A 27,672-nucleotide genomic window follows, 5' to 3' on the forward strand; every position below is an offset into this window, starting at 1 on the left:
CTAGGATTCAAGATCAACCTACAAAAATGAACTGTATTTCTATAAAATAGTAACAATCAGAAATTGAGATTTTAAAAATATCTGTACACTGAAAACTACAAAGCACTGATGAAAGAAATTAAAAAACCCAATAAATGGATAGATACACCATGTTCATGGATCAGAAGGCTCATTATTGTTAAAATGCCAATTTCCCCCAAGATGATCTACTATAGATTCAATGGAATCACAATCAAAATCCTAGTGGGCTGATAGAAATCTAGAAATTTCCGTATAAAGGCAGCATTCAGATCAGTGGGAAAGGATAGATTATTTTAAAAATAACGCGTCATCACAAACAGCTTATCATCTGGAAGAAGTAAGATTGGACCTCTACATTATACTAAACAAATTCAAGACAGAGTAAAGCAAATGTAAAAAATTAAATAAAAATCTCACAAAAAACTTAGGCTACTATAAGTATAATTTAGGAGCAAAAGAAACCTTAACTATGACTAGAAGTTCTGAAATATAAAATTAGATACATTTGACAATACAGCTGTGTGTATGTGTGTGTGTATGTGCGTGTGTGTGTGTAAAGTGTATATGGGAAGCTTCTGAACTATCTTTGCAACTTTTCTTTATAGTCTAAAAATATTTCAAATAAACTTTAGAATAAAATCCACGGCAAAGTTAATAAAGTCAATGGTCAAATAATAGATTTGAACAAAAATATATAACAAAAAACGATAATAGCTATCATATATATAATGCATAGCTATTTTAATAGCTATAATATGGGGCGCCTAGGTGGCACAGTTGGTTAAGCATCCGGCTCCTGGTTTTGGCTCAGGTAGTGATCTCAGGGTTGTGAGGCTTACCCCCGTGTTGGGCTCTGAGCTCAGCGTGGAGTCTGCTTGAGATTCTCTCCCCCTTCCCTCTAAGATAAATAAATCGTTTTAAAAAACCTATAATACATAAGAGCTACAATAAAGATCTCTTTCAAACTGAACAAAGAGACTCTCTCCCTGCAAAGTAAGCAAAAGATGTAACACTCAGTGTAGAAAACAGTAAATCAAATACCACCAATTCCCCTCCTCCTATAAAAAAGAAAACCACACAAAAAAGATGTACAAATTCACTAGTGGCCAGGGATACATAAACATAAAATCAGGTAATACCTATTACTTTATACCGGTCTTGTAAAAACTATAAAGCTCTAATATTTACTCTTCGTTGAATGCAAGGGAAAGGGGACTCATGTATTATTAGTGGAACTGTAAATTTTGACAGCCTTTTTCAAAAGGCAATCTGGTAATCTTATTAATAAAACTACATATACTTTGCGACCTAGCCATTTGATATCCATGAAACTATTTCCCATAATTAAAACTACCAGGAAATGGGATTTATATACGAGGATGCTTCCTGCACTGTTTTGTAGCAGGGGAAAAATCCGAAAGTGTCACCAAGAGAATGCCCATCATATGCAGCCATTAAAAAGAATGAGCTGGAGCTCTATCACTTGGATTAATTTCTGTAAGATATTGAGAAAATTGAGGAAATGATCAATGTGTACATGCATTTTGCGTGACTAAGTAACATGGAGAAAACTATGATATACGTACATACTCATTTGCATCAGTTATGGGGGAAGGTAATGTGGGAAGGAGGGGCTAGAAAAGATGGAGCAAAGAAAAGAGGGAAAGAAAGGAAAAAAGGGGGAAAGGGAAAGTAAATTCTTTTGTGTACATTCTATTTATGAACTCTCAATAGTAACTGTCTCTAAAACATCAGTTTGCATGTTATCTCTCTAAAGCAGAAAATTTTTTTACTAGCTGAAAGTATCACATTTCCTTTAAATGAACATACAACAAAAAGCCCCCAAAAACCAAAATTAAAATGCTTTGGCTAAATCAGCCCTGAAAAATGATGTGCCAGTGGCTCCATTCTACAATATTTATGACCTAACATACGTGGCATTAAACCTTATTAAAAGTGACTGCTTTTTCAGTCACTGTCTTGTTTCAAACAGCTTATTTTAGTGCACAGTGTAATGAAGACACTGGTCACCAACTCTGAGGCCTAAGTCCACAAACATTCCCATTCCTGTTGCTTATTCAGTCTCATCACAGCAAGCACATCCTCAATCTCCTCTTCGTATATACTTATTAGTACATACTTACAGAAAAAAGACAAGGTCCCTGCCCTTAAGAGCCTACAGTTTCTTTCTTGGTAAGATTTCTGTTTTCCCAGTATCCTGAATTCCAAATTTGGAGGCACCTGGTGCACACGGTGTGTAGCATCTAAGTTTAACTTCCTCTATGCTGGATTTAAAAAAAAAAAAGGTAGTAGAAATAGGTGTTCCAATTATCAGGCAAAACACTGGAGAGAAAAACAATATGAGCAAAACGATGTTGTCACCACAGAGCTAGGGAAATTTACACATTCTAGGATTAGTAAACTCTTACAGAGGAGAGGGGCTGCCATTCCTTATTGCTCATACTATATCCATGAAGATGAATGCTTCTCAACTCTGAAAACCTGGCTTTCTATAATATTAAAAAACAAACAATTCAGAAGGCCTACACAGCCTTAACAGCAATTTCTAACAACCATTCATAAAAGACGTAATTCCAATCTTATGCGTTCTGATACTGAAGTTTATCCCAGGAGGTTGGTTTAATATTTGAAAAATCAAATTGATATGTTAACTATAACCATATTAACTGTGGTTAAAGGAATAAATCACATCTGTATTACATAATTACATGAAAGGAATAAATCATAAGTATATGACAGACGTACGTCCCCAATAACAGCCAATAAAATACAACGTATTTCCCAAGGTAAAAACTCTTGGCAAATGAAGAGTTAGAAGACAATTTAATAAATTTGATAAAGGGCATCTACAAATATATCTGCACAAATATCACACTTAACGGTTCAAACACTGAAATCCCTTTAAGATTAACAAGTAAACAATGCCCCCACAGCCACTGCCATTTAGCACTTTACACTTGAAGTCCCAGCTAGTGCAAATGGGCTAGAAAAAGAAATACATGATGAAAAGATTGAAGAAGAAGAAACAAAACACTTTAAATCCTAGCTTTGCCACTTACCGGACATGCAACTCTGGACAATGTACTTAACTCTTTGCCTCTGTTTCCTCATCTGTAAAATGGGATAATGAATACTTCCTTCACAGAGTTGTTCTGAAGAGTAAATAAGTTAATATTTTAAAAGCACATAGAAAGTGATTGACACATCAAAGCACTGTAAAAGGGTTAAATATAAATTATTCACAGATGATGATTGTGTACACAGAAATCTCAGAGAAGCTAAACTATTGAAATTGAAAGAGCAATAATCTTCCCAAGACATGAATCATTATATGAACATCAGTTGTATTTCTATATACTATTAGTAACAAACAGAAAATGGCATCCAAAAGGTATCAAGTACCTGGGAATAAAATGAACAAAAGACACGGAAGATCTCTCTACAGGGATAATTATAGACTCAATACAATCCCAACACCAACTGGTAGAATTCAACAAGGTTATTCCAAAATGGTTATGAAAATGCAAAGTATCAAGAAGAGTCAAGACATTCTCCAAGAAAAACAAGGTAGCAGATTTGTCTTACTAGTTATCAAATTCCAAGACTGATGTCTAGTCTGTTAACTCACCTGGGAGAAGATCTCTTTCTGGAATGCTCATCCATTTGGTAGGTCTACCCAGTTCCTCCCTCGCTTCTTTTAGATTTTTGCACTAATGTCATCTAGGAGAGATCTTTCCGGTTTGTTCTATATAAAACAGCACTACCCAAAACTCTAGTCACTTTTTTCCACATCCTGTATTTTCCTTGGCACCCATTATGTGACATCATTTTAAGCTATGTGTGTTTTTTATGTCTCTCTCCCCGAACTACAACATCAGCCCATTGAAGCAAGGGTATCTGTTTATTTGATACAATGCTGTGTATCTCCAAATCTACTTGTTACCTGGTTGAATGAGTAAATAAATTGGCAGAAATCACAAAAATGCTGACTGGTATATGAAGTATAGTGATGAAATTTGATCTAAATTTAAAAACCACAAACTCCATTTCACTATTCACCTATTAAATAACGGCTACCAAAACACTGTAACTCTCCCCAAGTTTAAAATACTATTTTGAACATTCAAAGCCTACCAGCATATAAATACTGGCTTTTAGCAATTGTATCTCATACTTTAGTAAGGGAAAGAAATGAAACAAGCCCATAAAAAGGAACCACATAGAACATAGCCCTGAGAATCCTGATGACTGATTAGAAAGGCAAAATGATCAGAGGAACAGGAGTTTAGGTATTTTGCTCATGTAGGAACAAATAGCTATGATGGTTTTCAGTATGTGTTTTATTTATCCTTTGGTGATCAAAGTTGTATTTAGACAATATGCTACGGAAAGTCTTACATATTTATAAATCAACCCAATTTTTGGTGAAGAAAAGAGTGATGGATTGTGTGAATTTAACATAAAAGCTAACTAATTCAGTGCTCTAAAGATATGAATTTGTACTTGAATTCAAGAGAATCCAGTTAAATTGGCGGTCCACATAATGAACAGCAGGGTATACCATTTTAATCTTTGTATTCTCTCTCACTACTATATGATTCCCCCCCCCCAACTCCCAGACCTTAAAGAAAGCAAAGTACAAAGGGTCTCTCAAAGACTTTGGTGAGTTAAGGCCTGTCTTGAACCCTGGAGTATTCTCCTGTTCTAGGCTGGTCCTAGAGTTGAGCTCCAGGAGAATCTGGCTTGGTCCTAAATTAATTCAAGTTTGAATGACTCCTGGGAGATGAAGAACTTCTGAAGCCAGCTGAAAGGTTTAGATCATTTTTTCAAGTGAGACCGGGGCGGTACTGGTTGAGAGTACAACCAGAAGAGGAATGGGGTAATCTGAACGCATTGACCTTCTACACTGACCTACTTTTGCTGTATTCCTCCAAAAATCCTTTAGCTTTCCATTTAATCTATGGCCTTTTACAGAAAGGTCAAGAGGTAGTCAACATATTCATACATATTATTTTCATTAAGAATTAACTATGTAACAGGAAATCAGAAAAATCACCAATGCATTTTATAGAGGCTATAAGGATAGAAAGCATTTAATTACAATTACTAGCTTAAATTTAAACAGCTCTAGTTTCATGATCTAATGTTACCAGAGTAGAATCTCTTAGAATAGTATTTTAAGATCTTTTTATTTTTCTGTTAAGATGAGGATTTATAATACTTATCTCTTCACAATTTAATGATAGATCTATTTACTTTCCAACCAATTCACTTTTAAAAATAAAATATGTTGAGACTAAAGCAACTTATTTCTGGAAGAAAGGCAGTTATTAGAAATGAAGAAAGGATTCCTTGTGTGTCAACACTGTTTGTTGAGAGGTTCAGCAAATGCTTCCTTTTGGGGTGCCACCAGTATACAGAATCATCTCAATGACTTGCAATACTTATAAGTAACTGCCATGTGGCAAATGAGTATTCATATTCTTATAAAAATACCTGTACACAAACCATAAAGCAGCAATACATTAGTATTTACATTTATTTAATGTATGCAGTTTACACACTCACTATTGAACAAAACTGGAATGCAAACAAATATACAAATACCATAATAAGCATTATCAAATAACTGGCACTAGTGTTATAAGCATATTAATGGACCTAGTGAGAAAAAGTGGTGGAAGAAGACTGCAGCCCATGGCATTTTTCTTTTTAATAAAAGAAAACGCTCAGTAGCACCATAATGGTAATACTTAACAGAAACACATAAGATGGAACATTTCAACTGCTATCTTTGAGGTTAACCTGTTTTATTTAAGTGAATTATACAGGAAAGTAACAGTACAGGCAGTATTTTGGCCAACTTCTGTTTATGTCAGCTGAACACCTTCCATAAACAAAAGTAAAATAAAATAAAGCCAGCCATACATGGACCCCTCCTTAGTACTTGGTACAAACTCTGCACCGTGCTTTGATTTCATGATTGGAGAAGATACGCATGTGTTAAAACTGAGGTTATGTATTCACTAAAGCCTGAGTGTGTCTTTGGTAGGCTAATACTTTTTCAGCATTGTTATTATTACTCATATTTATCTATCTTGTATTTGTCTACATAATCCAAGGTGGCTAGAGAGGACATAATGGAAAACAATACAGCAAAATCCTCAAACAACTAGGCCCTTAAAATCCAGTCTATTCCAAAGGCACCAAGAATCAATGGGGTGCAAACTTCCCCTTGGTGGAAGGTGACTTTTTTATTAATACTTACAAACTAATGGAATTTTATTTTATAGTTTTATGTATCATTATTTGGTGCTGTCAGTATACTTAATTACCTACCTTTACATTTTGTTTCTAAGATGGCATCAACAATATACAAGATATATAGAGTACCAGGTATTTCTATTTCAAAGTTGTGCAAAAACTGCCACAATCTTGCTCAAAGTGTCTAAGTATCCAAATGGTAGCAAATGGGCTGCATTAAGCTTTATATATCCACATTGCATACGAAGAAAAAAATGAAATTTATGCCCAGTTATGAATAGAAATGTTACAGAGTATCATATACTGAGAGTAACCTGCAAGGTTCTTTAAACAGTATCCCTTAGTGGTTTCAATAAAATGTCACTAACCACTTATCCCTAAGCCTCAGGTTTTCTTCATAACAATGTTTCTAACTGCATTAGTATTTTATATTGATTATAAATTAAGCCAAATTTCTAACTAAATACACAAGTATGTGCTTCAAGCAACGTTTTGTGGCAAACACACAAAACATACTTCTCTTATGAATTATTGTCCTTACAATAATGCACTTTTAAAGCCTTCATTTCATAGTTTGGTAATTAAGATCCACATGAAACACAATGCTTTGCTGAACATAGAAAATGTATCTGCATTAGATTATGTAACCCGGCATTTGCTGGTAACTTGAAACTTAAAGTAGTCACATGTAGTTCAACCAGCTCCAAACAAGGTTGTTCAGTGGTAATTAATTTGCAGCATTTATAGGCCTAAATTTCAGTCTGAATTGCAACTTTTAATTCCATTGTCTGATGTGAGTGGTTGTTATTTGTTTCTTTTAGTGCATCACCAAAATATAAATCAACATTGGGTTTTATTCCACTGTTACCATGTTCTTCAGCAATATGATTCAACTGTGGAACTTCTGAACATGAAGCAGTTTTGGTAAGCACAGAAATGCTACACTGATGTGGGGAATTTTCCAGACGATCGTTTTCTACCTCAGGAAGAATGTTAACAGTAGCAAAGCGGGCATGATAATCATTGGAACCATGACTACAAGAAGTTTTCATGCTTTCTAAGTCAGAACAACTAAATTCAGAAAAATGACTAGAGTGGGAATCTGCTACAGATGGCATACTGTCACTGAGGGATGGAGCCTCAAATTCACTTGAGTTCGTGCTTTGTTGTTCTAACAACTGTGCATCCATGTCCTCTCTGGTCTCATTTATCTTCATGTTACTCTTTTTCCTCAATTTACCGCTTTTTGCTTTCTTTCCTGCTGTTGCTTCTTTGGACCACTTGGTGGCACCAGATTTACCTTCGGGCAAGCCACTGGATGAACCACCAGGATGACTTCGGGTGGCACTGCCATCCTCCACGCTACTGCTTCCACTGTTGTGCCTGAATTTGGATGGCTTTGATTCAATATCTACTTGCACCTCCATACTGTTGCCTTCTCTAGAACATAAGAGTAACAGATATAAATACATTTGTACCTTCCTTTTATTTTTATTGAGGTAACAACAAAGGGAGAGGGATCTGTGTGAAAAATTCAAAGACTACATAAAAGCTCTCAGAACAAATTAATGAAGGATATGTTCTATTAAAATATTACTTGAAATAAGAGGACTGTATTTATTTTTATTATTTTAAAACACTTTATTTATTTGACAGAGAGAGCACAAGCAGGGGGAGCAGCAGAGTGAGAGGGAAAAGCAGGCTCCCGCTGAGCAGGGAGCCTGAAGGACTCAATCCCAGGACCCGGGATCATGACCTGAGCCAAAGGCAGACGCTTAACTGAGACCACCCAAGCGCTCCGAGACTGTATTTATAATAATGTTTCAATTAAAAAAAATAGAAGTAGCTACATTTATTGCTTATGCTGTTCCAGGTACTATGTTACCTTCTCCATTTTTTTTTCAGAACAGCTTTATTGAGATATAATTTACATATCACAAAGTTCACCTGTTTAAAGTGCACAATTCAATGGTTCTTATATAGTATATTTACGGAGTTGTGCAACTATCACCACCAACTAAATTCAGAACATTTTCATCATTCCTAAAAGAAACCCTGTATCCACTAGCAGCCTGTTGCCATCCTTTCCTGCCCCCAATCCCTGGTAACCGCTAATCTGCTTTCTGTCTCTACGGATTTGCTTACTCTGGACATTTCATCATTTTCTTTTCCTGGAGAACCTAATAGCTGGTAACCATTATTTATGATAATTTTACCTAATGACAGGAATAATTCTTTTATAATTAATTTTAAGGGGCGCCTGGGTGGCTCAGTCGGTTAAGTGTCCGACTCTTGATTTTGGCTCGGGTCACGATCTCAGGGTCCTGGGATCAAGTCCTGCACTGGGCTCTGCGCTCAGTGCGGAGTCAGCTTGGGATTCTCTCTCTCCCTCTCCCTCTGCCCCTCTCCTTGCTTGTGCTCTCTAAAATAAATAAATAAAATCTTTAAAAAAATAAAAAACAAAATAATTTAAAAAATACTTTAACTGTTTAACAGTTCTTTCCTTACTTGTCCAACGGGATGTACGAGTTCAGAATAGATCCTGCCATTGCTTTGGTGCTGGCATTATCACTAACTGTTCCCAAGCTCACTGTGCCAGATTCTCCACTTAGACTGTACCGTTCTTTCTGTACATCTGCTTGTACTTCCAACCTTAAAGAGCAGGGAGCAGATACAAACTGAAATTACATATAACACCAGACTACTATAATATGTATCTTCAAATAATTCAGCTGAGACCCCTAGTAACAAGAAACTATTATAGAAACAACTATCAGCATTTTTTTTAAGTTTCCTTTTATTTGATTATTCAAATTCTACTGCAGCACACTGAACAGTACCAGCCATCCAAATAAAATAAGAAAAATCAGCTGTCTGCCAAGTAAGGTAGTAACAGAGTAACACAAAAAGGACATAAAGGATTTTAATTAAATATGCTTACCATGTCTGAGTGTGAAACAAAATCTGAATACATTAAAAACCAGGCTACAGGACAGATCAGTGGATTAAAACATCCTGAGCCTCTATATATTAAAAATGATTCTCTAAATTTAATACCCGATTCTTTAAAAAAGACATAATAAACACTACTATACCTTAAAAGAATGTGTTTAAAAGCATAAAAGTAAACTACCTAAAAAAATTAAAAAATAAAAAGCAAATTACCTAAAAATAAAATAAATATGACCAATTTATCTTTTAGTTTATTTATTTATTTGACAGAGATAGAGACAGCCAGTGAGAGAGGGAACACAAGCAGGGGGAGTGGGAGAGGAAGAAGCAGGCTCATAGCGGAGGAGCCTGATGTGGGGCTTGATCCCATAACGCCGGGATCACGCCCTGAGCTGAAGGCAGCCGCTTAACCGCTGTGCCACCCAGGCGCCCCTATCTTTTAGTTTATGCATACTCTCCTACGTTTAAAAAAAAACAACAAAGCTAATAAACAGAAGTAAAGAATAGTGAATTAGATAAGAAAAAAAGGAAGACAAATATGCTTTAATTTCTCCTACTTATCTGTATGGCTGTTGGTAAGAGACTTGGTGAGAACTAAATAAGCAGTAACACACAGAAGAATTCCGGAGGACTAGACTACCCTGGCCTCAACTCTCACACTCCCACACATCCTGACTCCAGCTGCTCCCCCAGACCTCAGCCAGTGTCTCCTTTTCGAGCATCTAGCTGTTGCCAGCTCCAGAGGTAAGGTCTAGGCTTAAGTACCGCCTTTACTGTGTCCACGAAAGCAGCCCCAGCACTGATTCATAACATCAAATCTGACAAATGCAGTGAAGAAATTAGCAGAATGCTATGCCTTAGATTTGGTTTTTACCACACCATGTGTATAAAATATTAGGACAGAAAATTCAAACAAGTAAAACTTTTACTGTATACCACTAAATTTCATTAATATTACTGTTTTCAGCCCTGACACAGAATTATACATAATCATAATGATTACATAATCTTCAAAACTCTCATCTAACAATTTGTAGTTAACAGAAGGCAAAAAGAAAACAGAGCACATTTTTCTTACCTGTTAAAACAGTTCACCATGGCGCTTCCTGACAGACTCCCCGTTATACTGGCTCCAGCTAGGGCCATGGTACTAGCTGTCTCACTCAGGTTGTCTCGAATGGCTCCTATTCGATCCATGTGGCTTCCACTTGCACTCAAACTGCCAGTCAGACCACCAACACTTCCCTCCCCTATGCTAGGGTTGTGTCTGGCTTCTGCTACTGAAGTCGTGTCTAAATGCAAATATTTCAAAGAAATTAAGTAAGTGTGATTATTAAATTCCCTCTTCTTAAATTCCTCCATGATTTCAGATAGGACATTTTACTATACAACATGCACAGGAATAGAAAAGACATCTGGAGTCAGGAAAACATAACGATGGGATAAGAGGAAAGGGAACAATCTCTAACTTGTAAAACTGGATTAGGGACTGGCTCTCAGTATTAAACAGTCACCACGCTTTTACTGTAATAGCATTGTATGGTGAGAGATGGTGGCTACACTTGTGGTGAACATATCATAATGTAGAAACTTGTTGAATCACAACGTTGAAGATTTGAAATTAACATAACGTTTGTGTCAACTACACTCATATTAAGAAAGAAAAAAAGAAATGAGAACTGAGAAGAAATGGGAGGAGGAAAGTGGTTTCCTCCTTTTGTTAAGATTAAAGATATTAACATTTTTGTATGGTAATGGAAACAAAAGTCTTTTATTGGTGAAATCAATCACCTACTATGTTCCAGGTTTTTTTTCTTTTCTTTTCTTTTATAAGATATGTCAGAGAGAGACAGCATAAGCAGGGGGAGCAGCAGGCAGAGGGAGAAGTAGCTCCCCACTGAGCAAGGAGCCCGATGCGGGGCTTGATCCCAGGACCCTGGGATCATGACCTGAGCCAAAGGCAGATGCTTAACTGGCTGAGCCACCCAGGCATCCCTATGTTCCAAGTTTTAAAAATATAATGACAAAGAAGAGAGTTATAGCCCTCACCCCTAAGATACCAAGTAAACAAAAAACCAAGTTATTACATAATGTGATAAGTGCTTTTAAGGAATCAAACTTTTACCTTCAATCTAAAGTAAATTGGCTTGAAATCGTCAAAAAAAAAAAGTCACCACTTCTTTTAAAAATCCAGAAGACTTAGGAATTCTATAAAAAATCTGACAGTTGAAAGATTTAGTTGACTCCAGAGGAAAATATGTAAATTTTCCATAAGGGTTTTTTATTTAAAGTGCTTATTATTCTCCAGGTCAATAAAGTGGGCCAAAAGTTGATTTCTAGGTATGTTCTACAGATCTAATTGTCTACAAGCTATTACAAGATCTGATACCACTATATTACATAAAATTATCCAGGGGACGACTATTCCAGGCAGAGGAAACTGCAAATTTAAAAGCCTAGAGGTGGAGGTGTACTTGGCATCCTCAAAAACATCAAGGAGGGTTGGTATTAAATAGGAGAGTAACAAGAGATGAGTTCAAAGATGAAGCCAAGGACAGATCATGTCAGGCCATATAGGCCATGATAAGGATGGTGGGTTTTTCCTTCAGTACAGCTGGAAGCACTAGGAGAGTTCTGAGCATAAGAAAGACATGATCTGACTTATGTTTCAGAAGTATCACTACAGCTACACTGTGGAATAGTGAGCAGATGAGAAGGTGACAGATCAGCTAAAGGGGCTATTACAATAGTCCAAGAAAAAGGACAGTAGCTTGGACTAATGGAATAGCAGTAGAGAAGGTGAGAAATGGTTGGATTATGGCTAAATATTGAAGGAAGTACCAAAATTAGCTGTCAGATCAGATGTAGGGTAAGAAGGGAAAAGGAGGTTTCTGGTCCAACAAACAGCAAGAATGGAGAGGCTACTTGATGAGGTGCGAATGATGACTGGAGAGAACAGGTTTTAGAGTGTAAAGAGTTTGGTTACAAACAAGTTAACCTTGAAATTCTTGTTAGACATTGAAGTGTAGATTAACGAGGAGAGTTAGATGTACAAATGTGAAGTTCAGAGGAGAGTTCTAGCCTAGATTCAAATTTACGAGTGGTCAGTCGACATATTTAATAGGTGAGATGCCCCAGGGAATGAGTGTAGATGAAGACTGAGAAGGAATGGCTAGGAGATACGATATGAGAAATGGTTTCTCAGAAGAAAAGAAAAGAAAATGTTTCAAGGAGGAGAGCATGGTCCACCATGTCAGATGAATTGTTATATTAAGATGAAAACCAAGAGCTGACCATTATATCTGGTAACACGGAGGTCACTTGTGACTCTGCTTTGGTGGAGTGGTGGAGATAAAACTCTGGTGTGGCAGGGACCAAATCTGATTAGAGTGGGTTCAAGAGAGAATGGGAGGTAAGAAAGTGGACATTATCTCTGCACATCTGCCTAATTATTTCCTGAAAACAAATTTCTATAAAAATTTCTATGAGGGCCTTTTCATTCTCCAGGTATTGTTCTAATTCATATTTCTTTGAATAACATTGGGTTAAAGATATTCTCTATTCACTGGCCATCTGTATTTCTTCTTTTATGAATACCCTGTTCTTACCAATTTGTATTGTTTCAGGCAAAATTTAAGATTCAAAGTCTGGAATTTCTAAGACATTACATTTCTAGTGTAGGTTAGGTACCCAGAACTCTTTCACCCTCTTTCATCCATTCACCTTTCCCAGGTAATTCATTTCACTGATGTACATCAGGATGAATGCTATTAGGCCTAGTGAAGGAGGGCAATGGAAATTCTAATTTGCATGTTATCTATTTCCCTAACAAACTATTAATAAGTACATCTTCTTCCTTTGCTTAAAAGACTTACCTGCAGCTGTGTTAGTTCCACCAACATTTATATCATTTTCATCATCAAATTCAATCCTGACTCCTTTTCCATTGCCTGCTGAGACTCCACAACCTCCACTTCGACAGAGAGAAATTGGAACAACGCCATAGACATAGGCTAACATAATAGGAACACCAATACCTAAAGAGGAATTAAATTATTAATTATAAGTTAAAAAATAAATCACAGAAACATGAGTTCTTAGAAAGCCTTTTCAAGAGAAAGTGTACGGGAGAAAAGTGCTGTTGTTCTTCAACCCTTGCCCAAAGTAGATTTACCTAACTGTTAAGGGACACAAATTTAAAACTTCCAAACTTTCAGGTGACACACATGAGGAGAAAAAAAAAAAAGCAAGCCTTTTTGTTTTTAAGTGTCAAGGCTCTAAACCATATGGAGTGAGGGTGGGTATCAGCCTATAAGAATTTACCAATTATCCTAACTCTAGGCTCTTGAGTCTATAATACTTTTAACCAATACAGTTACTCAATGAAAGGCTTTCTATAGGCTCAGCTTAAATTGTCCTTAAATAAATAAAAAAGTAACTCTCTTATCTTCCACAATATAATGCTTTGTCTTAAAAAGTCCTTCCACAAAACTTAAATTTTATAAAATTTGAGGTAATCAATTTTTAAAGCATTTTCTTACCTACAGTTACTGCAGCTACAACTGGAGATACTATTACAGACAATGTTACACCACCTGTTATAGCCAAATTCCGTTTGTGCTTTGAAACGTCTTTGCCTTCATATCGATTGTGAATCTTGAATTAAAAATAAAAATGGGTGCGGGTTTAAAGAAAAACACATTACATATTTAACTTAAATGAAATAGTCCTACTTTTGCTAGTAATTTAGTGATTTCTTTTATAATTTCATTCACTTAAGTGTCCTAATTCAAGATGACCGTTTTGTTCTTAAACCATATTCTTACACGTGATCTACTCCTTATTAATAATTTGCTTAAATAAGACAGTAATTTAATAGATTTTACTTTGTGTTTACTTTTAAACAGTCTTGAGCAAATGTATACTCTTATTCAAGAATAGTAAAATCATGTTTTGAGCAAAGAAAAAGGAATTAAGAATATTATTTTCAACATAGACATGGATTGGATGTTTGACTAATAGGATTACTTCTAAGAAATTTAGCATCCCACTTTTCTAAATAAGCATCCCTAGGAGCACCTGGGTGGCTCAGCTGGTTAAGCATCTGCCTTTGGCTCAGGTCATGGTCCCAGGGTCCTGGGTTTGAGCCCCACTTTGGGCTCCTTGCTCAGGGGGGAGCCTGCTTCTCCCTCTCCTCCCCTCTTGTGCTCCCTCTTCTCCCCGCTTGTACTCTCCATCTCTCTCTCTCTCAAATAAATAAATAAAATCTTTAAAATAAATAAATAAGTATCCCTAAATGATAAAAGTTGGCTCTTCTAGGGGAGACTAGAAGCCACACTTTTTTTTTTTTTAATTGACCTTAACAAGCAGTACTAATAGGCAAACATCACTAAATAAGTCAATTTTTTTTTCTTGGATCCTTTTTTATAAAGGAAAATATTATCAAATGACTTAGAATCCTGGGGTCTCATTTATAGCTCAAAGTAAAAAGTGGAAAGAGGAAAAAAGAAGAATGCTGCCAGAGGACATGAGTTAGATCTACTTAGCATCTTTGTACAGAATAGGTGTTAATAAACAGAATTTAATACCACACTGAAAGTGGCTTGTGAGATGTATCAACTTCAAGACAGCCCAGTATCTTTGGTCTCATGGTTTGCAAGTGCTAACGCTAATAAAGTACACGTCCCTTCTGTTTCAAGACATATTCGAAACAGCCCTCAAAAGCATACAGGTGGGACACCTGGGTGGCTCAGTTGGTGAAGCGTCTGCCTTCAGCGTAGGTCATGATCCCAGGGTGCTGGGATAGAGCCCCACATCTGGCTCCTTGCTCAGCGGGGAGCCTGCTTCTCCCTCTGCCTGCTCTGCCTGCAGCTCTCCCTGCTTGTGCTGACAAATAAATAAACAACTAAGATTTTTTTAAAAGTGTACAGTTAGTCTCTAAAATAAAATACTTGACTTTTGAACAATGTTACAGGTGAGGTTTAACAGAATTATTATTATGTGGTTATCTTGAAGGCTATAAAGTACAATGACTCTTATGGGATATATGAAAGTGAGAAAGCTGGGGTGGGGAGGTGGGCGAAGCATGCATGGGACAAGAAGCATTCGTATTTCCTAGTCAGAATCCTGCCAGCACTGACTGTTCACTCCTAGGGAACGGGCCTCTATGCTTCCCTAGATAGTCCATGCAGGCAGAGCTGGCAGACTCTCCGGAGCAAGGCATCCTTCATTATCCCTCAGTACCGCAGCTAATTCTCGCTCCTCTCCCCACTACCATTCCTGAAAAATGTAGCAATGAAGCAGAGAAAAGCCAAAGCTAAAAAACTGACAGAGTAGACACGAATCTTCCAGAAAGTTTTGTATCCTTAAGCACCAATGTTCAATTACAGTGATCATATCATTCTATTTCTGGTCCAACTTAATTTTTTCTGTTCTACTGCTTTGTGCCACATTTCTATTTGTTATTGTAAATAAAGACTAAGCTTTTAGGTACTTCATCAACTTAACGGGTTTTCCTGGGCTGCTTTGTATCCTTAAACACCACAGAGAACACTGTTCCAATGGAAAACTAATTCATCAACTTGTAAGCCTTTGGGTGTATGTTTGAAAAAAGGAAACTTGTAATTGCACCTAAGACATGAACAATGAGGTAAATAATCTCTCCTCTATAAATTATTTGTAGGTGTGTGCAGTACAACAGTCTCTCCTTCCCTTCTACTTCTAAGTATCTATTTTATTTTTAGCAAAGCCTTGCTTTGGATAACTACATGAAAGATTATATAATCAGCTACCATGTTTGGGACCTTAAACAAATTTAGTTAATTAAAACCTTCTCAAATAAACATTTAGGTCAAAAGTATCCATGTTTATCCTTGATCCTAAAGCTAATTTTTAAAAAATAGTATGTACTGTTATTTTTCTGATTATAAAAGTAATAGATGTTGAATATTAAAAAATGGGGCTGTTATATGGAAGAGGATCAGCCTCCTCTTGAGTTTAGTCCCAAAAATTATAACCAGAACTTAATGAAACAATTAAAGGGAAACAGACTCTGACTCAACCTAACAATTATAGACAGGTGGCAACAGAATGGGCTGCTTCAGGAGTTCGTGATGTCCCCATCACTAAAGTGCCCAAATGGCTAGAGAAATGATCAGGGATCTCACATAAAGAATGTGTTTTAAATCCTAACTCTGTTTCTTTCTGTATAACTGAAAATAAATTACATAAACTTTCCCAAACCTCAACATTCTAACACATAAATTTCTATGAGGTTAAAATGAGTCAAAGTGCGTAAAACACCTACCACACAGTAAGGGTTCATCAAATGTTATTTCTTTTAATTCCTGTACTTTATTCTGCTTGAGTTCAGGGTTACGATTAGATAATTTTTTTTTTTTAAGGTTTATTTTAGAGAAAATGAGAGAGTGTGTGACGTGAGTTGGGAGGAGGGGTAGAGGGAGGGAATCAAGCAGACTTCCCACAGAGCACAGAGCCTGCTGCTGGGCTTGATCTGAGGACGCATGAGATCATGACCTGAGCCAAAACCAAGAGTTGGATGCCCAACCAACTGAGCCACCCAGGTGCCCCTTAAATAATTTTTGAAGTTACTTCTCAATTCTGAGATTCCATTAATGTAGACAGCAGCAGACCTCTTAGCCACTTCATGAATTATCCCTTTAACCTTTCAAAAAAGAATTATTGCTTAGCTAATGAAGTATAATTCATCACTCATAGGCCAGTGGTAATTATTGGTGTTTGGACTTACACAAGACTGTTAAAATCTACAGAACAGCCTATTTACTAATAGCAGTAATCTAGGAAAATAAAACCTTTGAACGAAAGTTCAAAATAATTCAGGAACTAGCTAATTATTCTTTGCCTTGAGGGCATGTGTTATTTAGCTATGAGCTTTTTTTAGACCTAACTTTACAAGGATATACCATGAGAAAAATACCAGGTGTATCCTTCAATACTTTATACTTCAAGTTAGAAAGAAAATGTACTAAAGTTTTCAGATTCAGGTAATTTTAAAGCAAGTCTACTTTTTATGCATACATACAAGTTTGCCCAACACTGAAAATTTATCTTATGAAAAAATAAAATAGTTTTATACTGAAGATACTAAAAATGCTCTTTTAAAACAAATTTTAAAAAAATGAAAATCATGAGTCTTAAACCTGAAGGTTTAGAATAAGATAATGAACTAATAAGGAATTAAGCATTTTACCTTACGGCCCACATATACAGGAATGCCAATAATCATTGCAGGAATAGCAATGCCAGCTATTAAAGCAATTCCAACGGGAGCACCAACAAGTGTTCCCAGCTGCCACAGTATCTTCTTTTTTCGGCTCCAGGGTTTCTTCCCCCAAAAAGTACATCCTGATGGACTAATGGAAAAAATTATAACTGTAACTGTTACAAAGCATAACATCAACAAATGACTGTAATACACTGAAGTCATTAATGACATTAAATGACTCTAAAAGAATTCTCATATTCAGAAATGAGGTGTTTTTTTTTTCTTTGAATTCTGAATTTGGCTTTTAATGATAAAAGCCAAAAAAAATCAATGTAAGAACCACCATCAGTTATTTTAAAAGGAAACTGATAACTAGAATTCAGGTTAAATATTTATCCCTAGTCCTTCATTATCCTGAAAATGTTAGGTTAGTTTTTGAAGAGGAAATTAATGCAAAACATGCTTATTTTTAGGCATACAATTATCTGATTATATTAAACTCAGTCTGTGGACTAAATGAGGGAGTTTATATTTAAGAAAATTAAATGGAAATATTTATGACCTAGCATAATTACAAGGGGGTATAAAATTCTGGCTTCTAGTTTAACAAAACAAACAAAAAAAGAAGAAATCTATGCTTCCTATTTTTGACTAATTAAGCCCAAATGACTAGCACAATAATTTGGTTCCTTTAAAAATTTTTTAAAACACACATTTTATTCTTGTTTAAAAATTTTTTTTCCAAAGATACATCACGAATTTATGTATCACACTACCTGATGTATGTAACTAGAATAAAACACATCCCTCTCAGTATCTTATAAGCACCAAGTTTAAAAATCCTTAATACGGTCTCCAATTATCTTACAATATAAAATATTTAGATATAAATAGCTCTTTCTCCCTCCCCCCAATCCTCCAAGTACTAAACAGGCCCAGCCCTGCTTAGCTTCCAGTATCAGACAAGATTGGGCACATTCAGGATGGTATGGCATAGACTAAATAGCTCCTTCTATAAACTTACCTTAGATAATGTAAATCTGAGATTTCTTTCATACATAACCAACAAAACTCACAACCACAGACAGCACATGTCATGTGATTACAGCTCCCATCATTCATCTTTATTATATAAGCAGCACATCGTGGACATGGCTTTATATCATCAGCTATTAGGAAAATAGAGAGACCTGTTTATTACATAAAACTGGTCTAAAAATAACAATTTCTAGTAGATAATCAATTACAGCAATGCCAAAAAATCTTAACGTATATAGTTTCTGAACTATAGCTTTAGCCAGGAATTTTTAGTACATAAAGTATTTTTTCCAAAGAAATGCTACGGAGAACATCTATACAACTTTTTTAGAAAGTATTTTTCTTCCTTTCTGAGAAAAGGAACATTTTTTACGTTAAATTTTCAAATTGTAAACATTTTCAAACACAGTAGAACAATGAGACCAAAGAGTAACAAAATAATAAAAAGAGAAAGGAGAATCAAGGACAGCCCTAGGCAAACTGCAAACTACATAAAGTTTGTCTTTGTTCCAACCCCATAACTGTCTTTTCTGGTGGCCCTTGATATTCTAGAACTTTTCTAACCATCTCTGCTTTATTATAATGTAAATATTCTTTATACTAGAGAATAGTTATCTTTGTCTTTTTAAAAATCATTTATTCAAATGCTGTTGCTGTACCCTTCTTGTATAATAATATGGTTACAATGCACAAAAGTGCCAAGTTAAAATCAAATGGTACATAACTTTCAGAATCACTGACATAGAATAAAAGCTATCCCAAATTATACAACTACTTTGAACCTTGGCATCTATTTAATAGCAACCAGTAACTATTTTACTATTATTAGTAGCCAGCTATATTTTCCAATTACACTCAGTTAAGAAAAGATAGGTGTAGTACTAGCTGCTGAATTCAAGTACTTGTTCCATTTTCTTACATGATAAGCATTAAACTACATTATATTTTCCTTTCTAAGAAATTTTACCTGTGCTTTATCAGTGAATTCAGGTTTCCTTAGTGCTTCTTTTAGGGCCAAAGCTGTTTTTTAACTTAAGAACTGGTCAATGCTCACAATTAGTATTTTAACAATTTCAAACAATTTTGAGCAAACTGATAACTCTATGCAGCCAGACCAAGATAAATGATAAATACTAGAATATAAAAATTAAAAATATTCATAAGTCATGATTTAAATGATCCAAAAAACAAAGTCTGCATTAAAAATTTTTTAACACTGGAGCATGAATTAAAAAAAAGCTGGCTTTTACAGCAGATATAATGTCTAGTACATCAAATTAAAGAAATGCTAATACTATCTTGATAAACTTCCTCATTCTAGAGTATACTCAAGTAGTAAATCTCTCAATTAGCAGTGGGAGTAGAGAGATTCGACTTTGGCTCTGATACATGCAGTCTTCAGAACAAAATGAAAGGTGACCTCTCCACTCATTCTTGCGGTTCTAAAACAAAAAACAGCCTTTTAATATGCTAAGATTACATGTTGGAGAATACCATAAGCAATGTATTTTTGATGTCTCTTTATAGATCTGTACCTGCATATTTCCACTCTGTGTACTTATTTATCTACAAAAGGCTGTTTTGTCTTTGTATCTTAAATGAGAAATTTACTGTGCACATTATCTCTCTCAAAATATTCTCAAATGCAAAAATCCTTTTTTTTTTTTTTTTTAAGATTTTATTTATTTTACAGAGAGAGACAGTGAGAGAGGGAACACAAGCAGGAGGAGCGGGAGAGGGAGAAGCAGGCTTCCCGCCAAGCAGGGAGCCCAATGCGGGGCTTGATCCCAGGACCCTGGGACCATGACCTGAGATGAAGGCAGATGCTTAACGAATGAGCCACCCAGGGGCCCTCAAATGCAAAAATCCTAAATAGAGTTGTTTTACTGATTAGATGGTCAATTGATGATCCCTTCCCCGAAAATCAATTAATCCACAGCCATTTTATATTAAAAAAAGTTTCCCATTTTGATTTAAGGTGCATTTGGCAAAGCTTTTTTTTTTTTTGATCATTATATTTCTATTTACTGTTAAAATATGGGTTATTGTCATGTTAAGGGAAAAAAAACAACAACAGGTTACAAAACAATATACGGTTCTCAAAATTTGTTTAAAAACTTTCCCATCCCCACCATATTACCCGTAAGGACTTACAACAAAATGTTAATAGTGGTTATCTCTTGGGGTGGTAGTAGTAGGAGACAGAGATGGGAGTCAAAAGCCAATTAAATATATTTTTAATAAAGGGGGAAAATATAGTAACAAAAATGAAAAATATGTAGTTCATTTAAAATGTTAACTCCAAGTGCATTAAACTTCCTAGTAGCTATAAGAAAGTGTCTGATGTAGATGTAATACTGTTACAGTTTAAAGATAATTTTATAATATAAATTATTTAATGTACCAGATGATTAAGCACACTTATTTGTCTTCAGCTGACTGATCAGAAAGAGCCAATTAAGTATTATCATTATGTCAAGCAATTATTAAAAGCACAGCCACTTTTTCAATGTATCATGATAACAGGAGATAAAAAAAATACCAGGATATCTGGAATAACAGTAATTAATAAAACCATTTTAGATGGTAGTTCCCTTTCCTCTTTTTTCCCCCCAAGTGAATGAGTAGCCAAGTTCAAGTTTTTTATAGATTCATCAAAAGAAACTATCACATAAACATTTGTCCTGAGAGTTTTGATTTTTAGAGCACTGGGGGTAAAAATGCATGTTCTTTAAATTTCCAGAATTTTAAGATTTTTGAACATGGAAAAATTCCAAACGAAGTTTTAAAAATAATCACCTTGGGAGGCTATATTTATTCTAACAATGCTACTATTCGGCTCAAATCATTTGGGAAGTTTTTCTTTCATAATTACTTTCAAAGCTACTTAATATAAAAAAAAAATCACTCTCATGATCATATAGTCACATCTTACTTTGGATCCACCCCAAACCAGTGACTCAACTTGGTGTGATATTCTAGTTGTTAGACTTAGCTCCAAAAGAACTTCTGGTCACTTCCAGAAATCAAATTGACATTAAGAAGATAATTTAAGTGGCTGTATTGGGATCTAAAGATTATAACCAATAAAGCATTCCAGGGTAGTGCTGCTGAAATAAACATAAAATCTCCCACAGTGAATACAGTGAGAAAGATCAACATTCATTTGGATGACTAAATCATGATGTTTTTTTTAAATTAATAAAAAACGCAAATCTCTAGCAAGTGACTGGTTTCTCTACCTCAAATAGCCAGAGCGCTTACTATGTGTCAGGAAATGTTTCAACCTTACAGACATAAGTATTATTAGGATCTTCGTTTTACAGACGAGATAACTTGCTCAGGGTCACACAGAATTAGTGGAAAAGCTAGAATTCAAATCCAGACAGACTGATTCCAGAGTCCAGGCTCTTACTCAATAGGTACGTCCTGTAACCAATCAATCAATACCCATGCCCACACTTAGAGAAGAGGGATATCATTTCCAAGTGGACCATTCCATGGCTAGAGCTGACCACAGAGGGTAATATCAGGTCTTCTCTGAATTACTTCTGGAACCATACCTACAAATTATTATTAATACCTTTAAGTTCCACCCCAAATCTTCAGGAAAGGAAACAGAAACAAGTCAATGAGCAAATAAGCATGAAAATCTGTGTACAGTGTATGAAGTATTAAATGTTGAATTTAAAGTTTATTTAATTTTAAATTTGACTTTAACATAAAGTACATGACTATATCAATACACTGCTAGTAGGAATGTAAATTATTTTCTTGACAAGTTTCTGTATTTTCCAAGTTTTTCCATTTTACAATCAGTGAGAAGAGTATTTTTCTAAAAATGACTGAAATCCCAATAAATGAAATTCTAGAAATGGGAAATATTAATTTTTTTCGATTTTTATTCAAAGAAGATTAAGAGGTTCACATTTTTTTTTTTAATTTTTGAGATTTAGGAGATGCATACATTGTTCATATACGGATCCCCAGGTAATTTAAAACTTCCTAGCCAAAGACACAAAATTCTTAGTGTCCCACTAAGGTATGATTATGAATCCTTGATCCTGGAATTAGATGAGACATCTGTAAATAAAAGAGGATTTTTAAAAGTCTTTGCTAAGCTTTGCTATAATATACCTTTATGAACAACAGTTTCACACCATCCTCAGTTATCAGTTATATAAATAACCATGGCACTTCTTTTTTTCTTTTTTTTTCAATAAAATCTTTCCAACTTCAGTACCATTTTCTTCCACAGTAAAGAATGAGTGCTTCTGGGACAGAAATACTAACAACACATAAAACACTTCTGAAAACTGAAGGGAGGAAAGGTAGTAACAGGAACTATTTGAATACTGCATTTTTTTTTATTAAGATAGCTATAGTGCTCTGTTTGTGTCAAATATTTTATTAGAAAAAGTTAGACATAAATACCTGCTGCTCCAGACTCCTGACTATAACTAATGGATGAAGAACGTATAGTTCTCAGACGTAAACTCTGGGCTCTCTCTTGTCGAGCAGCATCACAGGTCTGATTGGGGTGCCAAATCTGTTTACAGTGGTAGCAAAACTCTGTTCCACAGCCTTCTCGCCCACAAGTTAATTTTGGACAGCTAGCACATCCAAATGCTATCACAGCATATCTTTGAAGAATAAGAAAAATTATTTAAAATGGGACATAAAAGAAGAGATATTAAGTAAAACAATTACCCAACTTAAATGCTATTCCTGAAAAAGTTTTCTATTTATACACGAGCAAGTAAGTCATAAACCCTAACACTATCTCATCAATATAAAAATGGGGGAAAAAATGAACAATTCACAAATGAAGACATTTAAGTGGTTAAAAACATTTTTAAAGTTCAATTTTTAACTTTTAATTTTCAATTTTTAACTAAGATGCCAAACTGTATAGTTAATCTAATCCCACTTTTGTAAAATATTAAATTAGTATTATATGCACACAGAAAAAACTAGAAGGAAATACACCAAAAATCTTAACAGTATTTTTGCAGGTACTAGAGTTCTAATTCTCTTCTTTATATATTCATACATTTCTGATTTTTATAATTACTTGTTACTTTTAAAATTAAATTAATTTAGTACCTAAAATATGACTGTGAATCAGCTGCACCTATCAGTTAATGGCAAACTGTGATAATTCATAAGTTTTGTGATTATCTTGTATTTATGCATAAATTCTCATGTTAATGTTTCTAAGATGCATAGTAAAAGTGCTCCTTGGTGCCAATCTCCTTCTAAAAAGTACACGAACTTGATCTTCTCAATTAGAAAACTGTTTTTTCCACTTCAGATTAAAAGACTAAGAACAGTAGATTCATGACTAGCCCTGATACCTATTCTCTGAGTTAATATTTTGGCACTTCAATAATTTCTTACTTAAAATAAATTCTGGGCACACTTGGACATTTATTCCAGAGCAATGAAAACTTATGTGCAAACACATATACAAGTGCTTACAGCAGCTTTATTTGTAACAGCCAAAAACTAGAAATAGTCTAGATGTTATTCTTCACTAGGTGAATGGTTAAACTATGGTACATCTATATGGAATACTACTCAACAACAAAAAGAAAACTACTGATACACTTAACTCTGATAAATCTCTGAGGAATTATGCTCAGTGAAAAAAGTCAATTTCAAAGTTATATACTGTACGATCCCATTTATAGAACATTTTTGAAATGACAAAATTTTAGAAATGGAAACAGATTAGAGATGGCCAGGGATTAGGGATGGGATTGGGAACGCGACAGAGTGTGAGAGAGGTGGATGGATTTATAAAAGAACAATAGGAAGCATCTTTGTTGTGATGGAATGGTTCAGTACCCCGTGGTGGTGAATACACTAATGTATTGTGATAAAATGGTATATAACTAAATATACATACATACACAATACAAGTAAAACTGGGGAAATTTAAATAAGATTGGTAGATTATATCAACGCCAATATCCTGGTTGTGATGTCTTCTAGTACTGCAAAACGGTACCACTGGGGCAAACTGAAGGATCAGGATTTCTCTTTATTATTTCTTATAACTACACATGAATCTACAATTATCTCAATAAAACTTACAATAAAAAATGTCTAGGGGGTTCTGGTTCTCTTTGAAAGAGACACAAATAAGTCTTACTTATGTGTATAAGAAGCTTTTGTAAGTATCAAACACTTCCTTTTGCCTGGAAATTTAGGGGAGTTTTCGGGGTTCCTCTTGTTATTGGCAATAAAATTTAAATAGCAACTGTAACTGATATTTTTATTGAATTTCAAGATAATCTGTAAAATTATAAAATTTTAAGAGTCAGGAAGTTCCTCCACTTTTGGACCTGTTGCTCCCTTAGTATCTTACCTTTTAAACTTAAATTTTACATCTTAAATTCCATTTTATTTTTGATAGACCAATTCTCCAGTTACCATCACTATCATAAATGTGTTCAAGCATGATTAAATTAAAGGCAATTTATGTATCAACATGGGGTAATTTAGCCAAGTTTAATTTCCCTGAGGGGTTATTCACTGCAGTTATCAATAAAAAGAAAAAAGTCCTCAAAGACTCTACACTTTATTTTCTATCAAATTATAATCCTTAAACAGTCTTTAAAATAGTAATTTTAACTGAAAAGGAAATGATATTCTCTTTTAAAACTCTTTTCTATCCTAGCTTTTCTTGAAGGAAGGAGGGAAGAAGAGGGACATGGGGAAATCTGTGTGGGTGCAGGGGACAACGATGCGAAGACCAACTGTTTTTTAAGGTCAGTCAGAATTTATAAAGGCAGAAGAGAAGTTTAGGCTACCTGGTCAAAATTCCACTTCCACCACTTATTATCTGTATAGTTTCACGTAAATTGCATAATCTCCCTACAACTAAGTTTTCCCAAAACATAAAACCGGGAGTCAATGAAGTTTTGGCTCAGCCTCAGTATTCAGCCAAAATCAGCTTCAGCTTTAGCCCTGATCTTTAGAATGCCAAACAAACAGCTCACCATTTCAATGACAGTTCTAGTACCTCCGCATCTGTGACTGATAAATGACCATGTGATCACACAAGTTACTGTGCTTTCTATATCAATATAAATAATGTATGGAAGGCGCCTGGATGGAGCAGTTGGTTAAGTGTCTGACTCTTGGTTTTGGCTCGGGTCATGATCTCAGGGTCCTGAGATCGAGCCCTGCGTTGGGCTTGTTGGGCTCTGGGCTCAGTGTGGAGTCTGCCTGAGACCCTTTCCCTCTCCCCTTGCCCCTCCCCCCTGCGCTCTCTTGCTCTCTGAAATAATTCTTTAAAAAAATAAACACTGGTAGGCATTCTAGATATAGAACAAAAATCTTATTGTTCCAAATGGTGAAGTTTTACTGATAACTGAAGTATAAATGCACATTGTGTTGGAAGAATAAAATGCAATAATTAGTGAGAACTGTGAAAGCCAAATTTAGATGCAAACTTAACTTTCAAATCATTAAACAGGGATACAGATTTACAGTTAATATGAACATTGAGAGTGCTATAATTTTTGAAGAATACAGCCTTTCTGAGTAAATAAATATTTATAAAAATATACTAGTTCGATTAATAGAAATTAGGTTATATCATAATTCTAATCTTTATAGGTTGCTCAGTATACCATATCACTAAACAAAACTTAAGAACTGACTTAATTTTTAATTAATGACTTAAGCTATGAGTCTTTTAAGAAAAAGTCCTATTAGGGAATTCTTCACATCTTGACAAGAATGAAAAAGCAGAATGTCAACTTTGCTATTTTAAAATTTCATGACAAGAGAATTTCTACATCTGGTACAGTATCCATGAAAACATGAAAGGGTATGGCGAGAAAACTGAGGTCTCAAAACACATTTTATTCTCAATAATTAAACTTTAAAACAGCTTCATAAATTGCTTTAAGATAAAAATTCCTTACAGTTCTGAGTCTAGAGACGTAAGCTTGTTGAGAATAACTGCTTATAAATAGGGAATACCTATTTGGATTTTCAAAATACACAGTATAATTATCTGGAGCAAACTAAACAGTGGCATGTAGACTAGCAATCCTGCATGATGATGTCAAGTATTTAACATCTGATTATTTTTTAATAAAATTTTACATTTACTTTTGTATCCCATAAGTTCATCACACCTTAATTAGTGATATTTGACTTTGGCCCTGGAGGAATTTAACGTCTGGTTATTTGGCATTTGTTGAAAATAAACGTAGGTTTGATGCATCTCAGAAATTAGGATATAATAATAAAAAAAAAGTTGTGATATTTAAATAAAACTCTCTTCATGTGTTTCTGTGTGTTGTGGAGAGAGAGAAAAAGGGAGAGAAAGAGGCAGGGGAAAGAAGGGGGAAGGGGAAAGAGAATTTGTTCATGGGACACCAACATATGTACTCAAATATTAGAGATAAAAGTACCTCGAACTTGTTTTATGCTACTTTCCAGTATTTCTTTTTTAAAGGAAAAGCGGAGAGATCCTACCCCAGAATTAAACACTCAAGTCCCATTCAATCTGTACAAGTTACAAAGAAAAACAGGTTTATCTTTAATAATCCCATTTTCATGAATGTATATTTTGATGATTAAAAGTTAAGGTAGTTCGTCTATCAGTTTTTTCTCATGCTAACAGTTGTTGAATGCTTACTATGTTAATGTTCATAAACATTCAATCCCAATAATAACTTTGTTAGGCATATTCTATAATACAGTAAGAATTAAATGTAACTAGCATTTACATATTTGGAAAAGAGAATGTTAAGCCTACTGAAGATACTTTTCATTGTGTGGAAGTCAAACTTCACACGTTGGAAAACAGCTGTCAAATTACAATGGAAGCAAATGGTAAAACTAAATTAAATATAAAATGCTTCCTTTATTTTTTTTAAAGATTTTATTTATTTATTTGACAGAGACAGCTACAGCCAGCGAGAGAGGGAACACAAGCAGGGGGAGTGGGAGAGGAAGAAGCAGGCTCCCAGCGGAGGAGCCTGATGCGGGGCTCCATCCCAGAACGCCGGGATCACGCCCTGAGCCAAAGGCAGACGCTTAACGACTGAGCCACCCAGGTGCCCCTAAAATGCTTCCTTTAAAGAAAAATTTCAGGACTGTCTCTG

At 35.0% G+C, this 27,672-nt stretch overlaps 1 protein-coding gene across 7 annotated transcripts in view; it reads right to left on the minus strand.

Moving 5' to 3' along the window:
* Positions 1-5,563: 5,563 nt before the first annotated feature.
* Positions 5,564-27,672, minus strand: part of RNF19A (ring finger protein 19A, RBR E3 ubiquitin protein ligase) — a 52,873-nt gene continuing 30,764 nt past the window's right edge. For 4 of the 7 annotated variants that reach the window (XM_048212680.2, XM_026495640.4, XM_044382672.3 and 1 more), the window contains 8 exons: positions 22,976-23,184; positions 18,528-18,672; positions 17,489-17,651; positions 13,800-13,914; positions 13,134-13,295; positions 10,337-10,550; positions 8,815-8,958; positions 5,564-7,746 (listed from right to left, as the gene is read on the minus strand). In XM_048212680.2, coding sequence (XP_048068637.2) covers positions 7,056-7,746; positions 8,815-8,958; positions 10,337-10,550; positions 13,134-13,295; positions 13,800-13,914; positions 17,489-17,651; positions 18,528-18,672; positions 22,976-23,184 — 1,843 coding nt within the window. In that variant the 3' untranslated portion in view covers positions 5,564-7,055. The remainder of the gene's footprint in view (positions 7,747-8,814; positions 8,959-10,336; positions 10,551-13,133; positions 13,296-13,799; positions 13,915-17,488; positions 17,652-18,527; positions 18,673-22,975; positions 23,185-27,672) is intronic. The other 3 variants (XM_026495641.4, XM_048212682.2, XM_048212681.2) reach the window with 1 other exon arrangement.

This window comes from Ursus arctos, unplaced genomic scaffold (genome assembly GCF_023065955.2).
Source record: "Ursus arctos isolate Adak ecotype North America unplaced genomic scaffold, UrsArc2.0 scaffold_6, whole genome shotgun sequence".
NCBI classification, from domain to species: Eukaryota; Metazoa; Chordata; class Mammalia; order Carnivora; family Ursidae; genus Ursus; species Ursus arctos.